The 21,832-nt window shown below is 28.4% G+C and overlaps 1 protein-coding gene and 1 non-coding gene across 2 annotated transcripts; both read left to right on the top strand.

Moving 5' to 3' along the window:
- The first annotated feature begins 5,527 nt into the window (after positions 1-5,527).
- On the top strand, positions 5,528-20,825 carry LOC113364179 (bumetanide-sensitive sodium-(potassium)-chloride cotransporter). Its single transcript, XM_026606661.1, has 15 exons — positions 5,528-5,777; positions 9,004-9,192; positions 11,063-11,123; positions 11,516-11,881; positions 12,064-12,203; positions 12,275-12,472; positions 12,874-13,105; positions 14,673-14,794; positions 14,983-15,118; positions 15,991-16,202; positions 16,709-16,950; positions 17,014-17,366; positions 17,431-17,719; positions 17,981-18,132; positions 20,414-20,825. Exons 1-15 carry the CDS (start codon positions 5,634-5,636, stop codon positions 20,659-20,661), a joined length of 3,084 nt encoding a protein of 1,027 aa, XP_026462446.1. The 5' UTR covers positions 5,528-5,633; the 3' UTR covers positions 20,662-20,825.
- LOC113364488 lies at positions 9,952-10,164 on the top strand. The gene has a single exon (XR_003366178.1). It is a non-coding gene; the product is annotated as a small nucleolar RNA U3 (small nucleolar RNA).
- Positions 20,826-21,832: the final 1,007 nt, after the last annotated feature.

Here is a 21,832-nt window from a genome sequence, read left to right as displayed (position 1 = left end):
TTTATATCATCAATTTTATAAATTTGATACACGTAATATAGTCTTAAGTATTCATTTGGTCAAAATAGTTCTACTTGTATTTATCGCAATATTTAGACTTTAGATGTAATTTAATACGTAATTCGTGAATTAATATTGTTATATATAATTGAGCTGTGAACTTTTATTCTGTGAAGATAACTTTTTAATTGTGTATTTATATAAATATCTATCTTTCCAAAGATAAAATATTATACTAATTATTGAAATATATACTCTAATTATATATGATTTAGTATAATTTATGTATATCCAAATCTTCCGAGATTCTATGTATTTTGTAGTCTAAGTTAGTTTTACATTTTTAGCTCTCTGTATTTACTGTTATATCTGTTGATATTTTAACTTAATACTCTGTATATTGTTAATTTAAGAAATATATTTCTTGTTATACCGATTTATATGTTATTGATTGCAGATGCTGTCTATTCAATTCTATTACTTTTTAATTTCAGTTTTCTAATAACATTTATCATTATTGATTTATATTTGATTTCGAGAACAATTATCAAATCTATGTGTAATTTTAATCTGATACATAATTTGTTATTTTCTGTTTCAGATTTACTAAGCTTCTAATTATGGAGTGGCACAATAATGTAAAATAGGTATGTATATTATTATTTATTTTTCTATTTTATTTATTTTATTTAATTTTATATATATTTTATTTATTACTTGAACAAATTTCAGCAGAGCTTGCACTTAGTTTAGACTTTTATCTTGAAGTTCAACAACCAAAATACATAAATGAGATTTTTTTTCTTATCTTATGGAAAATTAATTGTTAATCTTAGTATTTCTTATTTAAAAAGACTTTGAAATTAGTGGCAATATGGCTTGTTGAATAAGGTATTATTTCTAAATTCGGTCTATTCAGCAAAATTGAGTTATTTCCGATACATCGTTGAGTAATTTCCGATACATCGTTTCAGTTTCTTAAATTTTCTTAAATATTATACTATTCACTGATTACTTATCAATATATTCTAGTTAATAAAAAATAACTAGTGGTGAGTGGCATCTTTCCTTAAGGCAAAATGCATATACTTCCCAATATGTGTACTGTAAATAATGGACTTAATTAACAATAATTGAGATTCAGAACCGACGTTTAATTTTATAATTTATAAAAATAATGTACGTGCTATTCTACAAAATTATGTAAACTGTTGGTGACATAATATGCATTATCAATATATATTTTTTACCTAATACTTGTTATAGAAATATAATTAAAAAAATTTAGAACGACTGCATACTACATTGTGATATAATTAAAGTGGTAGTTAAAGGCATAAAATTATTAATAATGAAAACATGATATTATATGCGACATGCAAATAAATCAGTATCAAATTAATTAGTAATCACGAATCGATTCTAATCAATGACATTGGGCCTAATATAGCCGTTTATAAATTTCGAGACCAAGGATGCATTTAATAATTCAATACGAATTCAATAGTAATCTATAGTAGCCCGAAATATAAAAGGTAAATAGTTATTAATCAAAGATAAATACTTTGTGAAGCTTATGCACCTTCCTCGTGGCAAAATACCACTTACACCTAGTTTTTTAAGATTTTGCTTAAATGTGTATACTTAAATTTTTATAGAGACTATGAATGGATGCGTCTTCGTTTCAAGCGCAAACGATTTCGAAATAAATTTAATATTTGATCTACCATATGACATCTGCTGAGGTTTTTGGCAACTTTATTATGCTATACAAATTCTGCAAACATTCCATATATTCATCTTCAATATTAGTTGGTTTATTGTTCTTAATAGCAGAGAAACTGAATTTGAGCGGTCACGTAATCTATTGTAACGTGATAAACATCTGATCTTGATGTCTTCTTGGACTGTTTTAATATTGGGGTCATTGTGAATTACTTGTACATGATATCATGTGCATTTGGGGATTTTTTGCTATTATCCTTAATAGCGAAAATATATTCTGCGACCGGTATTTTGCAAACGTTTTGGACTGCATGGTTTAGCTACACTCATTTAAAGAATTGAGATAAGAGACTTTTGTTATTATTGTTTATTCTTAACTTACAATGTATGAAGTTAAGAAAAATTTTACCGTGAGAAAATGTTGCTATTAAAAATATTTATTTAAATGCCATATCCATTCCGTAATAGTTTTTTCAATTCTAGCTTAAATTTATTGAGACGGATTCCTATTTCCTGATAGTCATAATTCATTGTACTTTGTTTGATATAAGTAAATTTGATACATAGCAAATTAAAAACTAGTGATGTATGGCATCGTGCCTTAAAGCACATTGCTGTAATTTCCAAACCGTATCAAAATGTTCGAAGAATATTAAATATTTTTAAATAAATTAGATTAAATACTGTAACATTGTCTAATATTTATAAGAATTATATAAACTGAATTACAAAGTTGAAATTATTTATTAAAAGTATATAAGTAAACTTTAGAACTTTAGCCAAAATTAAAACTAAAATCTTCATTATTTTCGATATACAAAAAAAGGAATATTTCTTGCCAAAACCAATTGTTTTGTCAATACAAGTAGAAAGTTTTTTGAATTATTCAAATCAGATGCTTATTTCTTTCAAAAACTGCTATTTTTTGTACATTTAGCTCTGTATCTTCGAAATGGCTGGATCTGCCTTTGCCAAAAATTAGTCACCAGTTTTTCCAATCATCACAAATCGAATGTTTTTTAGATCATTCAAATCTGATGCTGCGTTCAAAATCTCGAATTCTATTTTCTGTACTATTTGCTTCGTATCTCCAAAACGGCTCCGCCTACCTTTGCCAAAAACTAATCAGCACATATCCCTATTAATAGGAATCGAATGTTTTTGAATCATCCAATCTAGTAAATTCTAGTTAAAATTTTAATATTTTATCTACACGATTTACTAAGTTATTTAAGACAATTCAGAGTGGCAATTTATTAACGGACAAAGTATTATATATCATTTTGTATTATCAGTGACGGATTAAACTTACTGCCGTCCTAGGCCCTATCTAATCAGGCGCCCTTTTTAATAGACAAAATTTTACTTTTTTAATTAAATAGTTTATTTTAAACTATTTAGATATAATTTTCAATTTTTTGTAGGGTCTGTTATAGTAATCGCAAAAAAAAACCAAAATAATTTTCTGCATATCTCACGTTTCAAGTTCATCTGAGCATATTGGCATTCCTTCAAAAATATGATGAATGTGTATATATATATGTTCGATTCCTATTGACGAGGAACGAGGAAAGCCTTCTGATTAATATTTGGCAAAGACAGATCCAGCTGACCAATATTGACCGATATTGACCAATATTGACTGATATTGACCGATAATGGCCAATATTGACCAATGTTGACCAATATTCACCAATATTGACAAATATTGAGTTAAAAGTTTTGAAATTCTGAAAAAATGGTCGCCCCCAAATTGTGGCGCCCAAGGCCCGGGTCTCACGGGCGTATGGGTTTATCCAGCACACTGTGTATTATACTAGTTATATTCATGATTTATTTTTTAAAGCTTTTTCGAGTATTTATAATTATTTGTTTGAATGCATTTAAAATTATGTATACCACCTAAATAAATTTTCAGATACAAGTAAAAAAGCAGCATGTATAATTTAAAAATACAAATTCAAAATCACTTTTGACATGATTCATTGGCATGATTTTTGAACTAAATTTTTTTATCTAAATATTAGCATGATCAAAACAAACATTTACTTCAGTTCACCGGTTTACCAGTTCATCACAATATTATTATTTCCTTTAAAGCAATCTTTAAATATTTTTATATTTTGACCAGAACAAGATACAGTATACTGTTCTGTATGGTAGCACATAATTAGCGATCACCTGTGCCTCCAATAAATGTTATAAATAAAGCCGCACACCACACTTTACTGATCATTCTTACGCGAATTATCACGCGGATTCCTAGACAATGATCAACTGAATTTGATTTTATAAAAATAATCAATTTATATTTTATTCTTATATTATTAATATATTATTTGTTATTAAACGACCTTTGTTTGCTATTGTGAAAAGTATATATCTATTTACTCTATTTTAATAGTTTTTATTCTGTTATTACTGTGCTGATTTCTTAAAGTGTTATTGTGGTCACTTAAGTATTTAAGTAATGCATTCGTGCGTACGGACATAAAATCTGAAAAAATTAGTTTCTTAACCATCAAAATAGGATAGTTTTTGTTGTATTACCGATGAGGTTTTAAACAATATTGTTGTTCTTATTTCGAATGAGGTTTTTAAATTAAAAAAACGTTATGCAACGTTTTCGTGTCTCAAAAGTGGAGCTTAATGGAGAGGATACAAACTCACAAAAAGTAAGAAATTAGTTAGATGAATGTACTCGTATAATAATACAAATAGTAATATCTAAACTTGAAAAACTGCAAGATTAGAGTATGATATTACGATTTCAACATTTAATATAGTTTATGTAAAATTAAGGCTCAAAATTACGAATTTTGATACTAATAATATATGTTTACATGATTTTTTTACTAAATTCAAATGTACATTTTAAAATATGCAAGTTTAGATTATGATATTCATATTCTAACATTCAAAAAGTATATTTAAAAGTATATTTTAAAGGTATAACTCAAAATTTCGGATTTTGATACCAACAGTATTTTTACATGACTTTTTACTATATTACTTTATTTAAATGAAAGCATGCATTTTTAAGTATTAGAATTATAGAAATTATAATTGTATATTATAAATTTTAGATAACAATATAATTTTATAGCATTATGTTATAATTGTTATTTTGTTAATTAATATCATCTAGTTATTGACTAGATAGAAATATGTTTCCAAGTGGAAATGGCCCTTCCGCCAAATTTCTGTATAAAATTTAAAATATTTAGTGTTAGAGAAATTTTAATAATATATATATACATGTATATATATATATATATATATATATAAAATAATAGAGATAGGTCAACTGTTGGGTTGTCTTCTAAGAAAGCTAACTGTTAAGAAATATTACAGCTCACAGGACTCCTAAGTTCTGATTGCTGTTCGTAAACAAGAGATAATAATTATTTTGAATCTAAATTTGATTAAGATTTTATTTATAGATTCAATTCTTAAATTTTAATAAATTTTGTACTTTAATTTATATGACGAGCAAATTAATGTACCATTATTTTTGTATTTAAAGTTCATACCACTAAATCTAGATAGATAAAATTAAATTTAACATTCGAATATCTTAAATCAATTTTGTTAATATATTTATATTATGACATATAAAAAATATTGTAAAATGATAAGTTTAACTAAATTATATCAAATTATAAAAGTGTGTGCATTAATCATTTTACCTTCTTTGTATTCATAGTCTTAAATTTATTATTGTTTATTAATAATTATTTTTTATATGAATATTAAATTTTCATATTATATATTACCCACAGAATAGTGTTACTATAACACTACCAGTGCGGGATCGCTCGGTAGATGCTGAGGCAGAGGCGGAAAGTCAAGAAGCTGGAGATGTCTTCACCACTTTACATGGAGTTCCTGGTGGTGCAGGTGGGAACATGGCAGGAAATGCCAATCGCCGAAAATCTTTGGCCCAGTTGACGCGGGAAGCTTTACCTAGACTCGATAATTACAGACTGTCAAAACGTCTGAAACGACCGAGTTTGGGAGAACTTCATGGGGACCCAGAATTAGGAAATAAGGTAATAACTAGAAAATTGGATTTGGGGTTTAATTTGTTCTTGATGAAACAATAATCAGAAAATCTATTATTATCTAATAGAAAAAATATAATCTTTAAATGATGAACCAATATACCCATAATAGTTGTTTTTTTTACATAATTACAATCTGCCTGGTAAGGCATTCAGTAATTTTGGTAACAAATGTGTAGATAAAAGATTTTAAATTGCTACCCAGTAGAAGTCATTTTAAGTTTGAAAATAAATGAGATGAGATAAAGATACAGAAAAGCAATAATAAGTGTACATGACAAGTTAATTTGATAAATATAAAGGGTTTATTCTTTTGAGTCTCCTGGGGGGGGGGGGGGGGTTGTTTTAGAAATGTAAGTCTTTTGCATGTTGGTTTGATTGATATTCAAGTCTAGTTTTGTTCTTAGATGCATGCCTTCTTCTATTACTGTGAACATATTGAAGTCATGTTGGATCAGCGCCCAGGTGATCATAATTGGACGCCTCTAGTATTTTTTTAATTTTATTTTGTGACTTTACAAAATGTTTGTTGGTTTGACTAGATATCCATAACTAGTAATTTTTCAATACAATGTTCATCATAATAGTTTTGCTTTCGGTCTTGTATAGCAGTGTCAATATAGTGGATTATCAAACGAATGTATTATTAAAATAATCATAAAAGATATAAAAGCTGATTGATCAATATACACAAATCAATCAATTAATTACATTAATTATCTACTTTTGTCAATAATGTTGGCCAAACCGAATGAAGAAATCTTTCCCGCTTTATTTCGCACATTTTATGACAAAATATGAATACTTATGTGCTCAAATTATTATTTAATTAAACATTTGCTACGTCAATTACATCGGTGAGCGACATAACATCGTGATCAATAAATTATAGTACCGAAGTGTTAACTGATTCAAAACCACACAAGCAATGACATTGGGTAATGTAACACTTTATCATTATTTTTGTGGTATCGTAAACAATTTTGAAAATGTGAAAATATTTTTTCTACGATGTTATTTATTACTAATTAAATATTAAATCAACAACAACTTTGTTAGTTGAATGATAATTTTAACATACAATAGAATAGTTACTCAGGGTGTCTTTTTACAAAAATAAAAAATTACTTTATTATGTTTGGTTAATCATTGTTTTGAAGATGTATATGTTAATATAACATTTATTATTCTTTGATTTTGTATTTAGAAAAATGTCATATAACATGCTCTCAAATAGATTACAAAAGCAACTCTATACTACACACTACACTTTTCTAAGTTGAAATTAATTTAAGAAACAAAGAATATATTTTCCAAACGAATTTCTTAATAAAATAATAATTAAAATATCGACCAAAGATAGTTTGGTAAAACTTGCATTCTTCACTGTCATACAATTATAGAAATCATACACGGTAAAATTTATTAAACGTATTATTTAAATGATTTTGTTAAAAATATTATTAATGATTCATTGATAAATTAATTAGTTATGACTTATATGTTATTCTTATTTCAATTCAGATATTAATCGGTTCTTAGTATATTTATAAATAAAAAATATAGTTTGCGTTTTTAATTATTGTTACGATTTCAGTATTCTATAAGATAATAATTATTTTCTACTCTAATTATAAATTTTCAAAAGATGTCTGAAAATTGTTCATATAATTCTAGTTATTTGTAGCTCAAACTAGTAAAACCATCATCATACGTACGTCATTTGGCATGCACACCCACTTTGAATATATAGATTGACAATAGATTTAGATGTCATTGTTAACATATATTATAAATTTGTGTATTTTTCAATTAGTTTAATCTATTTAATTATTTGTATATTATAATTTAAAGTAAACACTTTGATAAGAAGTAATGAAATGGTTTTAAAATTAACCAACATCTACTTATTGTCATTTATCTACTATAAACTCTTTACCACATTTGCTAGATGTCCACTAACTAATAATTAGAAAAACCCTATATTATATATACATACTTTATACATTTATTATGTATATGTATATAGTTGTCTGCATAATTTAACTTTTTGGCTGGCGTCCAACCTATTTAAAAAATTATTTGTTTAAAGCGTTTATTGTTCGTTTTTGTTTTAGGAGTTAGATACATACAAATTCAAGATCATCTTTGAATTCCAGACATAAAATTTGAAGTATTCAGCTACCAAATAATTAACTCAAAACAATATTTATATTTAAATGTAACAGTTAGAATGTTTTTACCTCATTTCCTGATTGCAAACATTTGTATTATTTTATTTTGCCGGAGAACAGGCAAATAAGCAACAATACTAATATAATATTGAACGCTAATTTTTGGCTATTAGCGTTCATTAAAGATTTGAAGAACAAGAACGATTAAGTTTAATTGAACGTAAAACATCTTTATTGCAAGCGACGAGTTGTTTAATTACAAAAGTCAACATCTCGTTAAATTATATACGGCAGACGTTCTTTGTATATTATTACAAAACGAACCAGAACATATGACTAAAATATTGGCTAATTGTTTTTTTTAGTGTGCGAAAATAATGCTAAAAAAATACGAATCTATAGAAGACAAAATTGAAACACCCTTTTTTGTCAAAGATAACTTGGAAGAGTTTTAACTGGTGCAGAATGTGAGCCCTAGTCAAAAAAATGTTTGAAAGACAAGGTCAAAAATAATAATATAAATGTAAAAGATACTATAGTAGAAAAATTCGAATACTTTAACTATTCCATAGTACAACTATGCTCAAAATTATTTCATAGTTCTGCATAGCAATTTAATTTCATCCTAAATACATTTATTCAAATACCATTGTATCTTCTATATCTATAATTATGTATATTAAAATTAAGTAAATTTTTGAAAATAATAAAACACGTGAAACGGCAATACGCAACTCTTTTTCAAATTTTTAACTTCTTTACCTACTAATTTTTATCTATTCCCCTTAATGCAAATATAAAAACAGCATTGCATGGAATTTCAGGCAAAATGTGTGATATTTATTTATGTAAAATTTGTCACAGTCAAAACTGGATGTGTCAAAATTATTATTGTAAACAACCGTAAACGTGATCATTCAATTTCTAAAATTATGTTAATTTTAATGTTAAAGCTTTGGTCGCACATCGGGCGTTAAAATTTCAAAATTCGTCAACAGGGAGATTTTCAAAGATTTGTAATTGTTTATTTTTTATTTTAGGATAACACTTTAGAAAAAGAAGCCACCGATGGCCCAGCACACCACGGAATAAAATTAGGATGGATTCAAGGTGTTTTTATACCATGCCTTCTAAACATATGGGGCGTAATGTTATTTTTGCGTCTGTCGTGGGTAGTGGCACAAGCTGGAATAAGTCATTCGCTTCTCATCATTGCAATTTCATTCATAGTAAGTTATAATTTGAATAAATTCAATATTGCACTAAGTGAATTCATAAAATTATATACAAAACAATATACAAAATTTAACTACACTATACTGCCGAACTTAATTTTATGTTACCATTAGTTGATCTGTAGTACTACAAAAACAGTTTTTGAATTTTTAAATTAAATGGGTTCAAAATTAATAATGTAGCTAATAATGTACATAAAAAATTTACACAGTTTTCTGCTAATTACAAAGAAATTGCTTAGCCGATCGTCGCACAAAACTGACAAACGCTAGTTTCTTATCAAGTTACATCAATTGGCTTCGTTTTTGAGAAATCTGCGACGAAAGGTCAGAAAACCGCACACATACTTTTTCGGAAAATTGAAAATCGTATTTTACTTCATATTAATTTCATGTTTCATATGACTACCATTTGCATTAGCTAGGTAAATATCAATTCTTAAGTTTGAAATAAAAATCCAGAAAGAATGATAAATGCTGAATTAGAATAAATAATATATTGTGAAGTTCCATCATGTACTCATTATAGGAACTCGTTTATGTTTATCTAACGCACTTTTCTAACAAAATGCACATTTCTAACAAATGTCTAAATGCGCATGTACGCAAAACACTCATTCTATAAGAGCATTCACCAAGAGTAGACACAGAAACTGTAGATGTCTCCTCTTGGTATACCTGCGTCACGTTAACCTCGATCGCCGCACAAACCTGAAAGGAATTGGCTTGTCTCGGTTAAAACGTCGTTTCGGCAAGATCATACTTCACAGGATCATTTCTGTAGTATGTCTTCACAATCTCTTCACTCAAACGTGGAGTTGATGCGACCTCGACGATGAGTCGTAGCATCGCACCCTGAGCGTGAGAAAGATGATCGAACTTCATTTGAAGTTTGATCATCATCGATGACCGTTCGCCAAAATCCCTCGTGGATTTTGGTCATGGGTGTGATGCTTTCTGAGAGGTTCCTTTTATATAAAAACTTTATCTATATTATTATTATTATCGTGACTGCATTCGAAAAACGACGGCCAACGTCTTTGAACAACGTCGTTGTTCAAAAGAAAGTTTGTAAGTTCGATTACAGAAGCAGCTAAACACGTTCACGGATAGTAAAAGTTTCAGCGCAATACAAAAGCAGTCAATTTATTTTTAAATTGGTTGTGATATCGAAATATTGATTAAACACACCGATCAGATTATTTTAATTTTCATTTATTCTAACGTTGAAAATATTCACTAATATTTCATGTTTGATTTTCAAGAAAAATTAAGTTTTATGTATTTTGTTATTTTTATATAATTACAACTAAATTATAATTATATCTCTAAATCAATACTTTACTTTTCTAGCCTTTGTATAATTTCGTAATTTAGAGCCATAAAATATAAATTAGTCGAAGTTGGTTTGCTAATTGTGATAAAATTCATTAAAAATTGTTTTAGCCTGTAATAAAACAGCGTGTAAATGACTATTAACGTTTATTTAACAGAATTAGATAAATTAAAAATTGAGTACCACGATAGGGCCCCATCGGAAGAGTTTGCCACGAGGGTCTAGTTACGTCACTGGTTGATCAAACGTACATAATTTAAAAAAATGCACATTAGCTTGCAATACTTTATATCATCTATTGACTAAATCATAGTTTGAAAAATATATGAAAATTGGAGATATATTATTCAAATAAAAATGGTTTACTCATATACTGAACTTATTAAATATTTCAATCTTTTCAATGCTGTGTCTTTTTTTGCATAATTTCTTACATAATTATTATGGACTCTCTCAGCAATTTATAGAAAACAGATTTAATATATATAAAATTTGAAATTGTTATTTAATATAATATAAATTTTGCAGGTATGTGTTGTAACAACATTATCATTATCTGCTATTTGTACAAATGGAGAAGTAAAAGGAGGTAAGTTGTGTTAAAAATTACTTGAATCATAAAATTTGTGAAAATTATCACCTAATTATCATTACTCTTATAAACTTTATATTTTTGCTGAAATACTGAAATTATTATATTGTTAGCAATTATCTAAAAATTGAATATACTATAATTATATTAGTAGTATGATTATAATTTAATTCTACAAATTTATTTAATATTATTTGGGATCTAGAAAATTACTTGGATTTAGATAGAATATAATTAATGATATAGAAAGAATGCCCAAAACTATATATTGACTGCATATTATTTATAAATAAAGAACTTAAAATATGATTATTTTTGGTCATAGCTTCTATTATTACTACAACATTATTCTATTATATTCTTGGTCAAGATTAAAATTATCTTTCCAGGCGGTATTTACTACATAATTTCCCGGTCTCTGGGACCGGAATTCGGCGCTGCTGTAGGCATAGTATTCGCCTTCGCAAATGCCGTTGCAGCCAGTATGAACACTATAGGTTTCTGCAATTCCTTAAATGATTTGCTCCGAGAAAATGGCTTAAGTATTGTCGATGGAGGAAATAACGATGTAAGAATTGTCGGTATAGTTGCCCTTCTCATAATGATTGTCATCTGTGCTGTTGGGATGGAATGGGAAAGCAAAGCCCAAAACTTCTTAGTTGCCATAATTGCTGGCGCTATTTTTGACTTTCTTTTAGGAACCTTGATGGGACCATCTGAAGAAGACATGTCGAAGGGATTTATGGGATTCCAGGGTAAGTGTAATATAATAATGATATTAGAATGTTTTGATTTTTTTTAACTTTACTTTCCCAAATTAAATACTGCAAGACCAAGCATGAAATTATTTTTGAGTTATTATTATATCATATTGTGCATAATTTTTATATAATTACTCAAAAATTAAATTCGATTTTACTTATTTTTATTTTTATAGTAAGTGTATTCAGACAAAACTGGGATCCCGATTACAGATTCAGTGAAAAAATAGATCAATCATTTTTCTCAGTATTTGCTATATTTTTCCCATCGGTTACCGGAATACAAGCAGGAGCTAATATTTCTGGAGACTTGAAGGTAACAAAATTTTTGTGAAATGTCGTATGTTTTATATAAAATAAAAATATTAAATCGGATTTCTTTACCAGGATCCAGCTAGTTCTATTCCAAAAGGAACTTTGTTGTCTCTTGCTCTGACTTTAGCAAGTTATGTGATTTTTGTATTTTTTGCTGGAGGAGCAGCTTTAAGAGATGCATCTGGTAACTTATCAGATGTGATCAATGGAACTGTGATAGCAAATTGTGGTACAGAGGGTTGCGCTTATGGACTTCATAATAGCTATTCTGTAAGTGTGGATAGGAAGAATAGTTAAGGGAAATTAATTTATTTTTATTCATGAAATTGTGGATATACTATACTATACGTCTATGATCTATGGCAGCCATGGAAGCATGGAACGATATAATTTCACAACTATATATCATATAATGTAACAATATTTATTTGCTTGTCGAACAATATAATGCATCATCTATTTTAATAAGACCTAGGTTTGCTAAATTTGTGAATCCAATAAAATCTAATTTACTTGTTCAATATAATCAATTCTGATGCAGAAAAATTAATGCTTGCTAACTTCATTTATTTTTGCCTATATATCACGATAGAGACCAGATCTAATTGTCCATTAACCTATATACATTTATTAATTGAGCTTCTTGTAATTATTATATTTTTAAATCTTAGGTAATGCAACTAATGTCTGCCTGGGGTCCATTCATCTACGCCGGTTGTTTTGCCGCAACCTTATCGACTGCTCTGACAAATCTACTCTCCGTGCCGAGGTTGATCCAGGCGCTGGGCATCGATAAAATCTACCCTGGTTTGATATTCTTCAGCAAAGGATACGGAAAAGCTGGTGAACCATATCGAGGCTACGTGCTTACGTTTATCATTTCCGTTATTTTTTTGTTAATAGGTATGTATGAGATACATTTTAAGTTATTATTAAGGACACCTGTGTTATTTATTTTTTATTATTAACACGAGTTATAAAAAATTGCATGAGATAGATGTTTATCAGTTTATCAGCTTCGATATTTCTTCTATAAAATAGCCACGCTGCAGATAGTTCTGAAAATTCGAAATTTTTAAAAAAATTCAAAAAACAAAAAAATGTTCTTTTTCTCAAAAAATTCAAAATTTTCAAAAATCTCATTTTTTCAAGAAATTTTAAGGCTTTTTAATAAAAATAATTTTCGCACGATGCTATGCACCATTAGTTTGTATATCTTTACGTTTCAGAGGTTTCTGAACATTTTGGTTTAACATAGAATGGATGTATGTGTATGTGTATATGTTTGTAGTAATGTAGTATGAATGTATGCGCGAATACAATTATTCGCTGACGTTATCGAGAGCACGGTTAAACCGATTAGAATGATTCAAAAAACATTCGATTCTTATTGATGGATGAATGCGAAGACGTGCTGATGAGTTTTTGGTAAAAGCAAACCCAGTCGTTACAAAATAAGGAGCAAAATGTGCAAAAAATGGGAATTCAGTTTTTGAGAGAACGCAGCGCCCCATTTGAGTGATTCCAAAAGCATTTAACTTGTTTTATTATATCTATATTTATTTGAATGATTGAAATAATAATTATTATATGCAAATTTTGAACGACGAAGCATGGTACTTCTACCAAAATAGTGTCAGGACTTTTGTTTGATTTTTTCTACTTGTTATTTAAATTTTGTTTACTGTTTTTTAATGAATTCAAGGAGAAAGCTTTAAATTTTTATGTGCCTTTATGGTTTAAAACAATATTTTCAATATTTTCAGCAATTTTAGGCATCATTATTCGTTTATTAACCATTATATTACGTTTAATATGTATTTGATGTTCATTGTTTTATCATATATTATTGCCTATGATTTTAGTCAGTTTTAGATAAAACTACTTATATGTTCGTTGCCAAGTTTAACTTGAAATACATTAAAAATATATTATTTGCTTTATACTTAGAATGTTCACAACATTCTGCGCATTAATTTTCATATCTCTCGTCAGGCGATCAGTATTATCACAAATGGAATATTCCATTTATAAATAAATATAACATGTACTTCGCACTAGAACTATCCAAACATCAACAATATCAATTTTTTATAAAAAAATCAAGCAGCTTCTTACTAATGCCATATATTATAAGTATTATACCGTTTAATTATGAAGTTAAGTGTTCTAGACTTTTCAAGTTACTATTTTTGCAGTCGCTTGTTGTTTGATTATTGTAGATAACTAATCAATAATTAATGCTGATAAAACATTGTTCCATATAATGTGTAATTCTTGGCAATAAATTGATAAAAATCAGACACTTCAAAAATTAAACTAATGGCAAATTCCAATACAGCTTGTAATAATGATAACTTGTAATGATGATAATGACAACTGATGCACTGAATTTTCAATGCGTTTTCGACTTATATAGCTATTCAATATTCCTGTCAATGAATTCATATATTGATCTTTTCTATTTTAGCTGAACTGAATGCCATTGCGCCTTTAATATCAAACTTTTATTTGGCCTCATACGCTCTCATTAATTTTTGCACATTTCATGCTGCATTAATTAAACCGTTAGGATGGAGGCCAACATTCAAAGTGAGTATTTTATAAGTAATAAAATTTCAATGAGAGTTTCTAGTATTATTGCCGCAGATAATAAAATTTAATTTCATATTATTTTATTGTTTATATAGCTCCTAAACCAATACTTTTTTAAGCTACGAACTCACCAAATATATAATAGACAATTTTATTTTTATGCTTATAAAAAATATATTTTTCAGTATTACAATTTATGGCTGAGTTTAGCAGGATTTGTTTTATGCGTCATCATCATGTTTTTGATAGACTGGGTAACGTCGTTGATTACATTTATCATCATATTTGCTCTCTATCTCATCGTTGTTTACCGAAAACCAGGCAAGTATATTATTAGATGTTCAATTCAATAGAATAAAATATTCAATAGTTTACATTAATTTAATAAAAACAACTCGAAGATAGAGACTGAGCGGAAATTAATCATTCATGTACTGTAAATATTTTCCTTTCAAGATATCTGAATGGAATTTGATTTGATTTAGTACTCGTATCAAAAGTCTAGTCTTGAGTTCCAAATATTTAATCAGCAATTGTGTTTAAATAATATACATGCCCATCATCACATTCTACATATTTATAATTGTCGACTGGCAGTCTGAGTTAATTTGGAAATTTGCCAAAATCTCGATTCGAAAATGAATTTAGTATTTATTTGAATATCTATTAGTATACAAAATTGAAATAATAAATTAATGAATTGGATTCTCAAAACATTTCAGTATTACAATATACAAGTACTTAATTTTCACATCTTGCATATTTAAAATTGTCGAGTAGCAATATAAGTTAATTTGGAAATTTGCCAAAAAGTCAATTCAAAAATCGATCACAAAATTGAATTGAAATATCGATGGAATCAGTAGTATATTGCACGACTATATCCGACGATTTTACGACTATGAATGATACTGATATTAATTATAAGAGGTTCAATATATAATATTTAATCTAATTACCAACCACAAATTCCGAACACTATTCCTTTCTTAGACAGTAGTAATGACATCAGATTTCATTTGAAATTACAGATCAAAAATATTCTCGATTCAAGTAAAAATAACCCTTCGGGGCTATATATATGTATATATATATATATATATATATATATATATGTATATATATGTATATATATATATAAATATTTGGAATTCAAGTAAACAAGTTTATTCATAATACTGATTCTTCTCTAGATGTGAATTGGGGTTCATCGACCCAAGCACAGATTTACAAAACTGCTCTATCATCAGCATACCGTCTAGTCAACATCAGTGAGCATGTGAAAAACTACAGACCCCAAATCCTGTTACTATCGGGACCCCCGCATGCAAGACCTCCTCTGGTTGATTTGGCGTACGCCATCACCAAGAATAACTCACTCATGATCTGCGCCAATATACAGGAGGTGAGTTCAAGGATATTATGGGAATTTATTGTCAATCGTATTTAGTTGAATTCAAATTACGCGGAAATGGATAAAATTAGATATGGCTGAAATAAGAGCATGAACGTCACTTATTTATTTAAAGAAAATTATGATATTCAACATGATTTACTTAGAAGTATGGGACTGTTTGAATGAAAATAATAAGTATCTAGTTGATAAGTAAACGAGATGGCATGTATTATTATTATCAGTTACGATCTGATAAACCCGACAATCAAAATTTGGATTGATCTAGATTAAAAGTAATATTTACACAATATTGTGAAACAACAAATTCGGTATGTTCATGATGACTTTACAATTTATAAAACACATAATAACAAAAATCATGCGAAATTAGGTCAACACATTATATGATTTTAAAAAATCTAGATAAACTAGGTGTAAAAATCATTCGTCTAAGATAATTTGCTAGAACTTCCTCCACGAGATGTGTAAATCAACTTGTTCGATTAATTTTACAGGACCGAATTTCATATCGCGTTCGCTCCAGGACACACAAAGCTGGATTGAAATGGCTTTGGGACCGTAAAGTAAAATCTTTCTACAAAATTGTAGATGGACAATGCTTTGAAAATGGAGCTAAGTCTTTAGTCCAATCTGCTGGTATTGGTAAATTAGCCCCAAATGTTTTGATGATGGGCTACAAAGCAAACTGGCACGATTGTGAAAAATCAGCGTTGACGTCATATTTCAACGTTTTGCAGTAAGTTTAAATACCGAAAATGATAAATATAGTAAGTCTAATTCTGAATTACTTATTCCATAGTAATGCATTTGATCAGCGCTTCTCAGTAGTAATTCTCCGATTACGCGACGGTCTGGATTTCGATCAACTATTTGGTGAAGTAGATTACGCACCAGTACCAACTGGTTTGCAAACACCAGTTTCAGAAGCAAATGGTTTCACAAATCCTGTATTTACCTTGAATGGTGAACAAACCATAACCAGAGGTCCTCCACTCAAAATGGCTATGTTTGGAGCAGTTGGAACCCTTGGGAGTCTGGCCGCTTCTGGTGCCAGAGGAATTCTGCATGCAGACAGTAATTTGAATTTGGCTGCAATGGCTAATCAATCAGAAGATACTGGAACTTTAACTAGCCATGTGCTTCATAAATCAGGTACAAATTGATCTTTATTGTACTAAGTCATCGAATATATTATGCATTATTAATTTATTTACAGCGGCTAAAGCTTTAAAGAGTGCAGCAAATCGACAGAAGCAGCAGGATGATTCTATTGTGTATTGCACAAGAAATGGGTCGGAAATTACCAAACGCGCTATAACCAGCATATCACTGTTCCAGAAACGCCAAGCACCAGGAACGATAGACGTTTGGTGGTTGTATGACGATGGTGGTTTAACAATTTTGTTGCCTTATATTTTGAGCACTCGTTCTTACTGGTCGGAATGTAAATTGAGAATATTTGCTCTGGCTAACCGACAACAAGAAATGGAATTGGAAGAACGCAAGTATGTGAACAATGGTTATCGAAGTTTAATATAATCTGTGGAATTCATTCCTGTATATTAGAAATTACATACTATACTACATGCGTAAAATTATATTTATTGTTTTATTTTATCAAAAGAAATGCTCTGAATAATCAGTTTGTCATAGTTGTAAGTGTAGTCTGACGAAAGCGTTAATAATTGTGTGCAATTTTTAAATTATCTCTTAATAAAATTTATCTATGACTAGAACTGTAATCATGTTCAATTTTATTTTTTCAGTATGGCCAATCTTTTATCCAAGTTCCGTATAGACTACTCATCATTGCATATGGTTCAAGATATAACGGTAGAACCAAAAGCTGAATCTAAACAATTATTCAACCATTTGTTAAATGGATTTAGGGAATCAGACCGACAAGACGACGATGACGGTAATTTTGTTAAATTTAATAAATAGTAAAAGTATCATATATATATAAATATATATATATATATATATATATATATATATATATATGATATAGTAGTTAATTTTGATGTTGAAATATATGAGTGAGTTCTTGAGGGCGATACATCAAACAAAGAAAAGCCAAAGATTTATAAAATAATCTTTATTTCCAAACGTTTCGACATTCAATTTAATGTCATCATCAGTGGATATTACGTTGGTTAGTTACATATAGAGAAGTGTACACAGCACTAGAGATTTGGCACTAACATTTATACAACTAACTTGTCAGCACTATGCATTTTTTTATATAATTTTTTTGTATGATGTAAACAGAAAAATGATAGTTTTATTGAACAAAAATGTAAGTAGAATTATGTAATTTCTGCCACGACTTCTGTACTTTGCTAGTACCGAGGCATGTATCTAAGTGTATCTAAATGTATCATGTATCTAAATCTCTAGTGCTGTGTACACTTCTCTATATGTAACTAACCAACGTAATATCCACTGATGATGACATTAAATTGAATGTCGAAACGTTTGGAAATAAAGATTATTTTATAAATCTTTGGCTTTTCTTTGTTTGATGTATCGCCCTCAAGAACTCACTCATATATATATATATATATATATATATATATATATATTTGTGTATGTGTGTAAAAAACAATGTAGCAAAGAAGAATTCATTTTTAAAACCGCGCGCATCAGATAGGATTTTATCAACTTTTCTCTATGTTTTTGTCTCTTTATCTTATTGCAGCTGTAATTTTGACCTCATTTTGAGGTGTTTATCTAGCGAACTATTAGATCATTAACTTAACATAATAAGAATAATTATATTAGCACATATCAACAGATATAATTTCCTATGATTCATTTCTTATTTTTATTAGTCACGTAATAGCTACATCAACTGCCGCACTATGCCAATTTCATATCACGAATAATGGTGACTCACAATAACTAGTATTTCTGATGCAATTCGTCACAAAATAATTGAAATTTGTTTTAATATTCTATATTAATTTAACTTTTGACAAAATCCGATTTTTTGTAAAATAATAGTAAAATAATAAATAAATTATAGAAATATAATTATATTTATATTTCTATAACTTTTATCAAAATTAATCAAAATTAATTAAAAATTAAATTAATCAATAATCAAAATTAATTAATATATATTGAAACAACTTTACTAATTAAAGAAATTTCAATTGAATTATGAAAAAAAAAATTATCTTCGTGAATATTTATTTATTTTTGTGCGTGGCTGAGACAATAGAATGGAACTATTGATTAATGCGTTTTGTTATTCTTGAAAAAATAAGTCACATGCCTCATGCCTTGAATTGCTCTTGAATTTATACATGCATATAAAATTGGATTTACATCTAACATAAATATAATAAATATAAATAAAAAATATGATCACAAGTGAAATAGATTATTCTCACAATCAAAAAATCTTTCATCAAATCAAAATTATATCATGAGTATTAGAGAAATCCTAAGTTGTTTTTAACTTCCCGTAAGGCAAGTTATAGTAATCGCAAAAAAATCGAAAATGAAGATTTTTATATATATCTTTACGTTTCAAAACCTTCTGAACATTTTGGCATACCTTAGAAAAAAAATGGATGTATGTGTGTGTGTGCGTGATGTGTGTGTGTTCGGATGCAAATTTTCGTCGACGATTTCGGGAACACGGATGAAGCGATTTGAATAATTCAAAAAACATTCGATTCGTATTGATGAGGAGGCATGCTGATTAGTTTTTGGCGAAGGCAGGTCTAGCCGTTCCAAAGATATGGAGCAAAAAGTGCCAAAACGGTAACTCAGTTTTTAAAAGAGCGGAGCCTCCGATTTTTCTAGCATGTCATTATTTACCCAATGTCTTTTTTACAGCTGATTATTGTAAATAATCAAAATTTCCTAATGACCTTGTAAATGGGCAATTGTAAATATATATGAGAATAAAAAAATCTGTATTAAAAAAATCATAATGATAAAATATATCAGGCATCGATGAGTCAATCATTGCTTTCTAAAAGGCATAGGACTATTGTTCTTATAGCAGTTCTAAAAATCAATTAAGGGTGACGAAATAAATTTATGTAGTTCATTTATTTTATATAAGAATATGCACTTTAGAGATAAATTTAATAAATATGACAAGATAATTCAAAATTTTGCTTCAAAGATTTGTGTTTTTGAAAGTAAAAATTTTAATCCAACCCCTATTTTTCGTATTTCAGAATGCTACGTATCTGATACCGAAATGGCAACTTTACACGAAAAAAGCAATCGTCAAATGCGTTTGAGAGAACTCCTTTTGCAGCATTCCACCGAGGCCAATTTGATCATAATGTCCTTACCAATGCCCAGGAAAGGCACCGTCTCTGCACCGCTTTACATGGCCTGGCTCGAGGTACTAACGCGGGATATGCCCCCGTTCCTGCTGGTTCGCGGTAACCAGACAAGTGTTTTGACGTTCTATTCGTAAAAATACGAATTTGGATAAACAAAGCAGATTAAATACGTATTATTGTTTAAATTTAAAATACATAGTGTAAATAAGTTTAGCGTACTAATACAAAACAAGATGGTCCAAGAATTAGACTGAGATTGAACTGTGAAGAGTATTTTTGAGAAACCTATGAAGTAAACTGTTTAGGTTTCAGATATTTTACAGAATTCGTGCATTTCTAAGTGATTTTTTATTAGATCTTAGCGGAGAAATTAAATTTTAATTATATCTTATTATATTATGTAAAGTTAAATACAAACAGCTTAGATGAAAATGTCTTTTTATACATAACGATTTTCAAAATAAGTTGTCCTGATGATTTCATTTTTGTTTAATATATTAAATTAATATTTATGATCTTGTAAACTTAATTTATAATCCTGTTAGTGTACCATTTTAAAACAGAGCTGTCCTTTATCTCTCATCATTCCAAGCAATTAATTATTTGTGCATTATTCAATTAAATCTCTTGTTATGAACTTATGGCACATATTGGAATGTCTATTTTGATCGTATAATATAGGGTCCGCCAAATATTTTTTTTTTTGAAAATGCTATAAAAAACTACTGGATATTTTTTTAAATTTGTTTTTTTTATTCGAAAGTACAATTCTTCCAGTTAATAATGGACCAACTTTTTTTGAAAACGCTCACATGGCTGTCTAACTCTTAAATGGCTGCGAAAAGATGGCGGACCCTTTATTAATAGCAGTCTTGTTGTAATTATCTAAAAGTTGGAAAGAAGTGTTTGGAAGTAAATTTATAACAAATATAGATTGCTATCAAAAATAACAGATCAACAGCCTAATTTATTTTTAACTCTTTAATAACGGTTATTCTTTGTTCGGTTATTATTCTCTTGCACTGCGCTATTACTTGCAAACGGAAAACAAAACAAGGTCAACAACGTTATATTTACGGATTTAGAATTCAAATGAATTTAAACTTTTAACCATATATTATTGGCAAAATATAAAATTATCTTATCTATTACATACTAATAATTTTTAGTTCAAAAAAAATTGGATTATGTATACACAAAGGTAACAAGACAAGCATTATCTTGCAATACCAATTTATACCCTTCTCATTTCATCTTTTTTAAAGATATTATATTTATATCTTTGGCATACACATGAATCTTAAA

This window comes from Ctenocephalides felis, unplaced genomic scaffold, assembly GCF_003426905.1.
Source record: "Ctenocephalides felis isolate EL2017-DRISC unplaced genomic scaffold, ASM342690v1 CF-g0.4_SCAFFOLD_00845, whole genome shotgun sequence".
Taxonomy (NCBI): domain Eukaryota; kingdom Metazoa; phylum Arthropoda; class Insecta; order Siphonaptera; family Pulicidae; genus Ctenocephalides; species Ctenocephalides felis.
This window is presented reverse-complemented; position numbering and strand designations above follow the sequence as displayed.

What these genes read in the sequence shown, in the direction of transcription:
- LOC113364179 (XM_026606661.1), top strand. Translation starts at nt 5,634, where the DNA reads ATGGCAGGAAATGCCAATCGCCGAAAATCTTTGGCCCAGTTGACGCGG. An exon ending in ACCCAGAATTAGGAAATAAG is followed by an intron (nt 5,778 to 9,003) that starts GTAATAACTAGA and finishes TTTTTATTTTAG; the next exon opens with GATAACACTTTAGAAAAAGA. An exon ending in TCATTGCAATTTCATTCATA is followed by an intron (nt 9,193 to 11,062) that starts GTAAGTTATAAT and finishes TAAATTTTGCAG; the next exon opens with GTATGTGTTGTAACAACATT.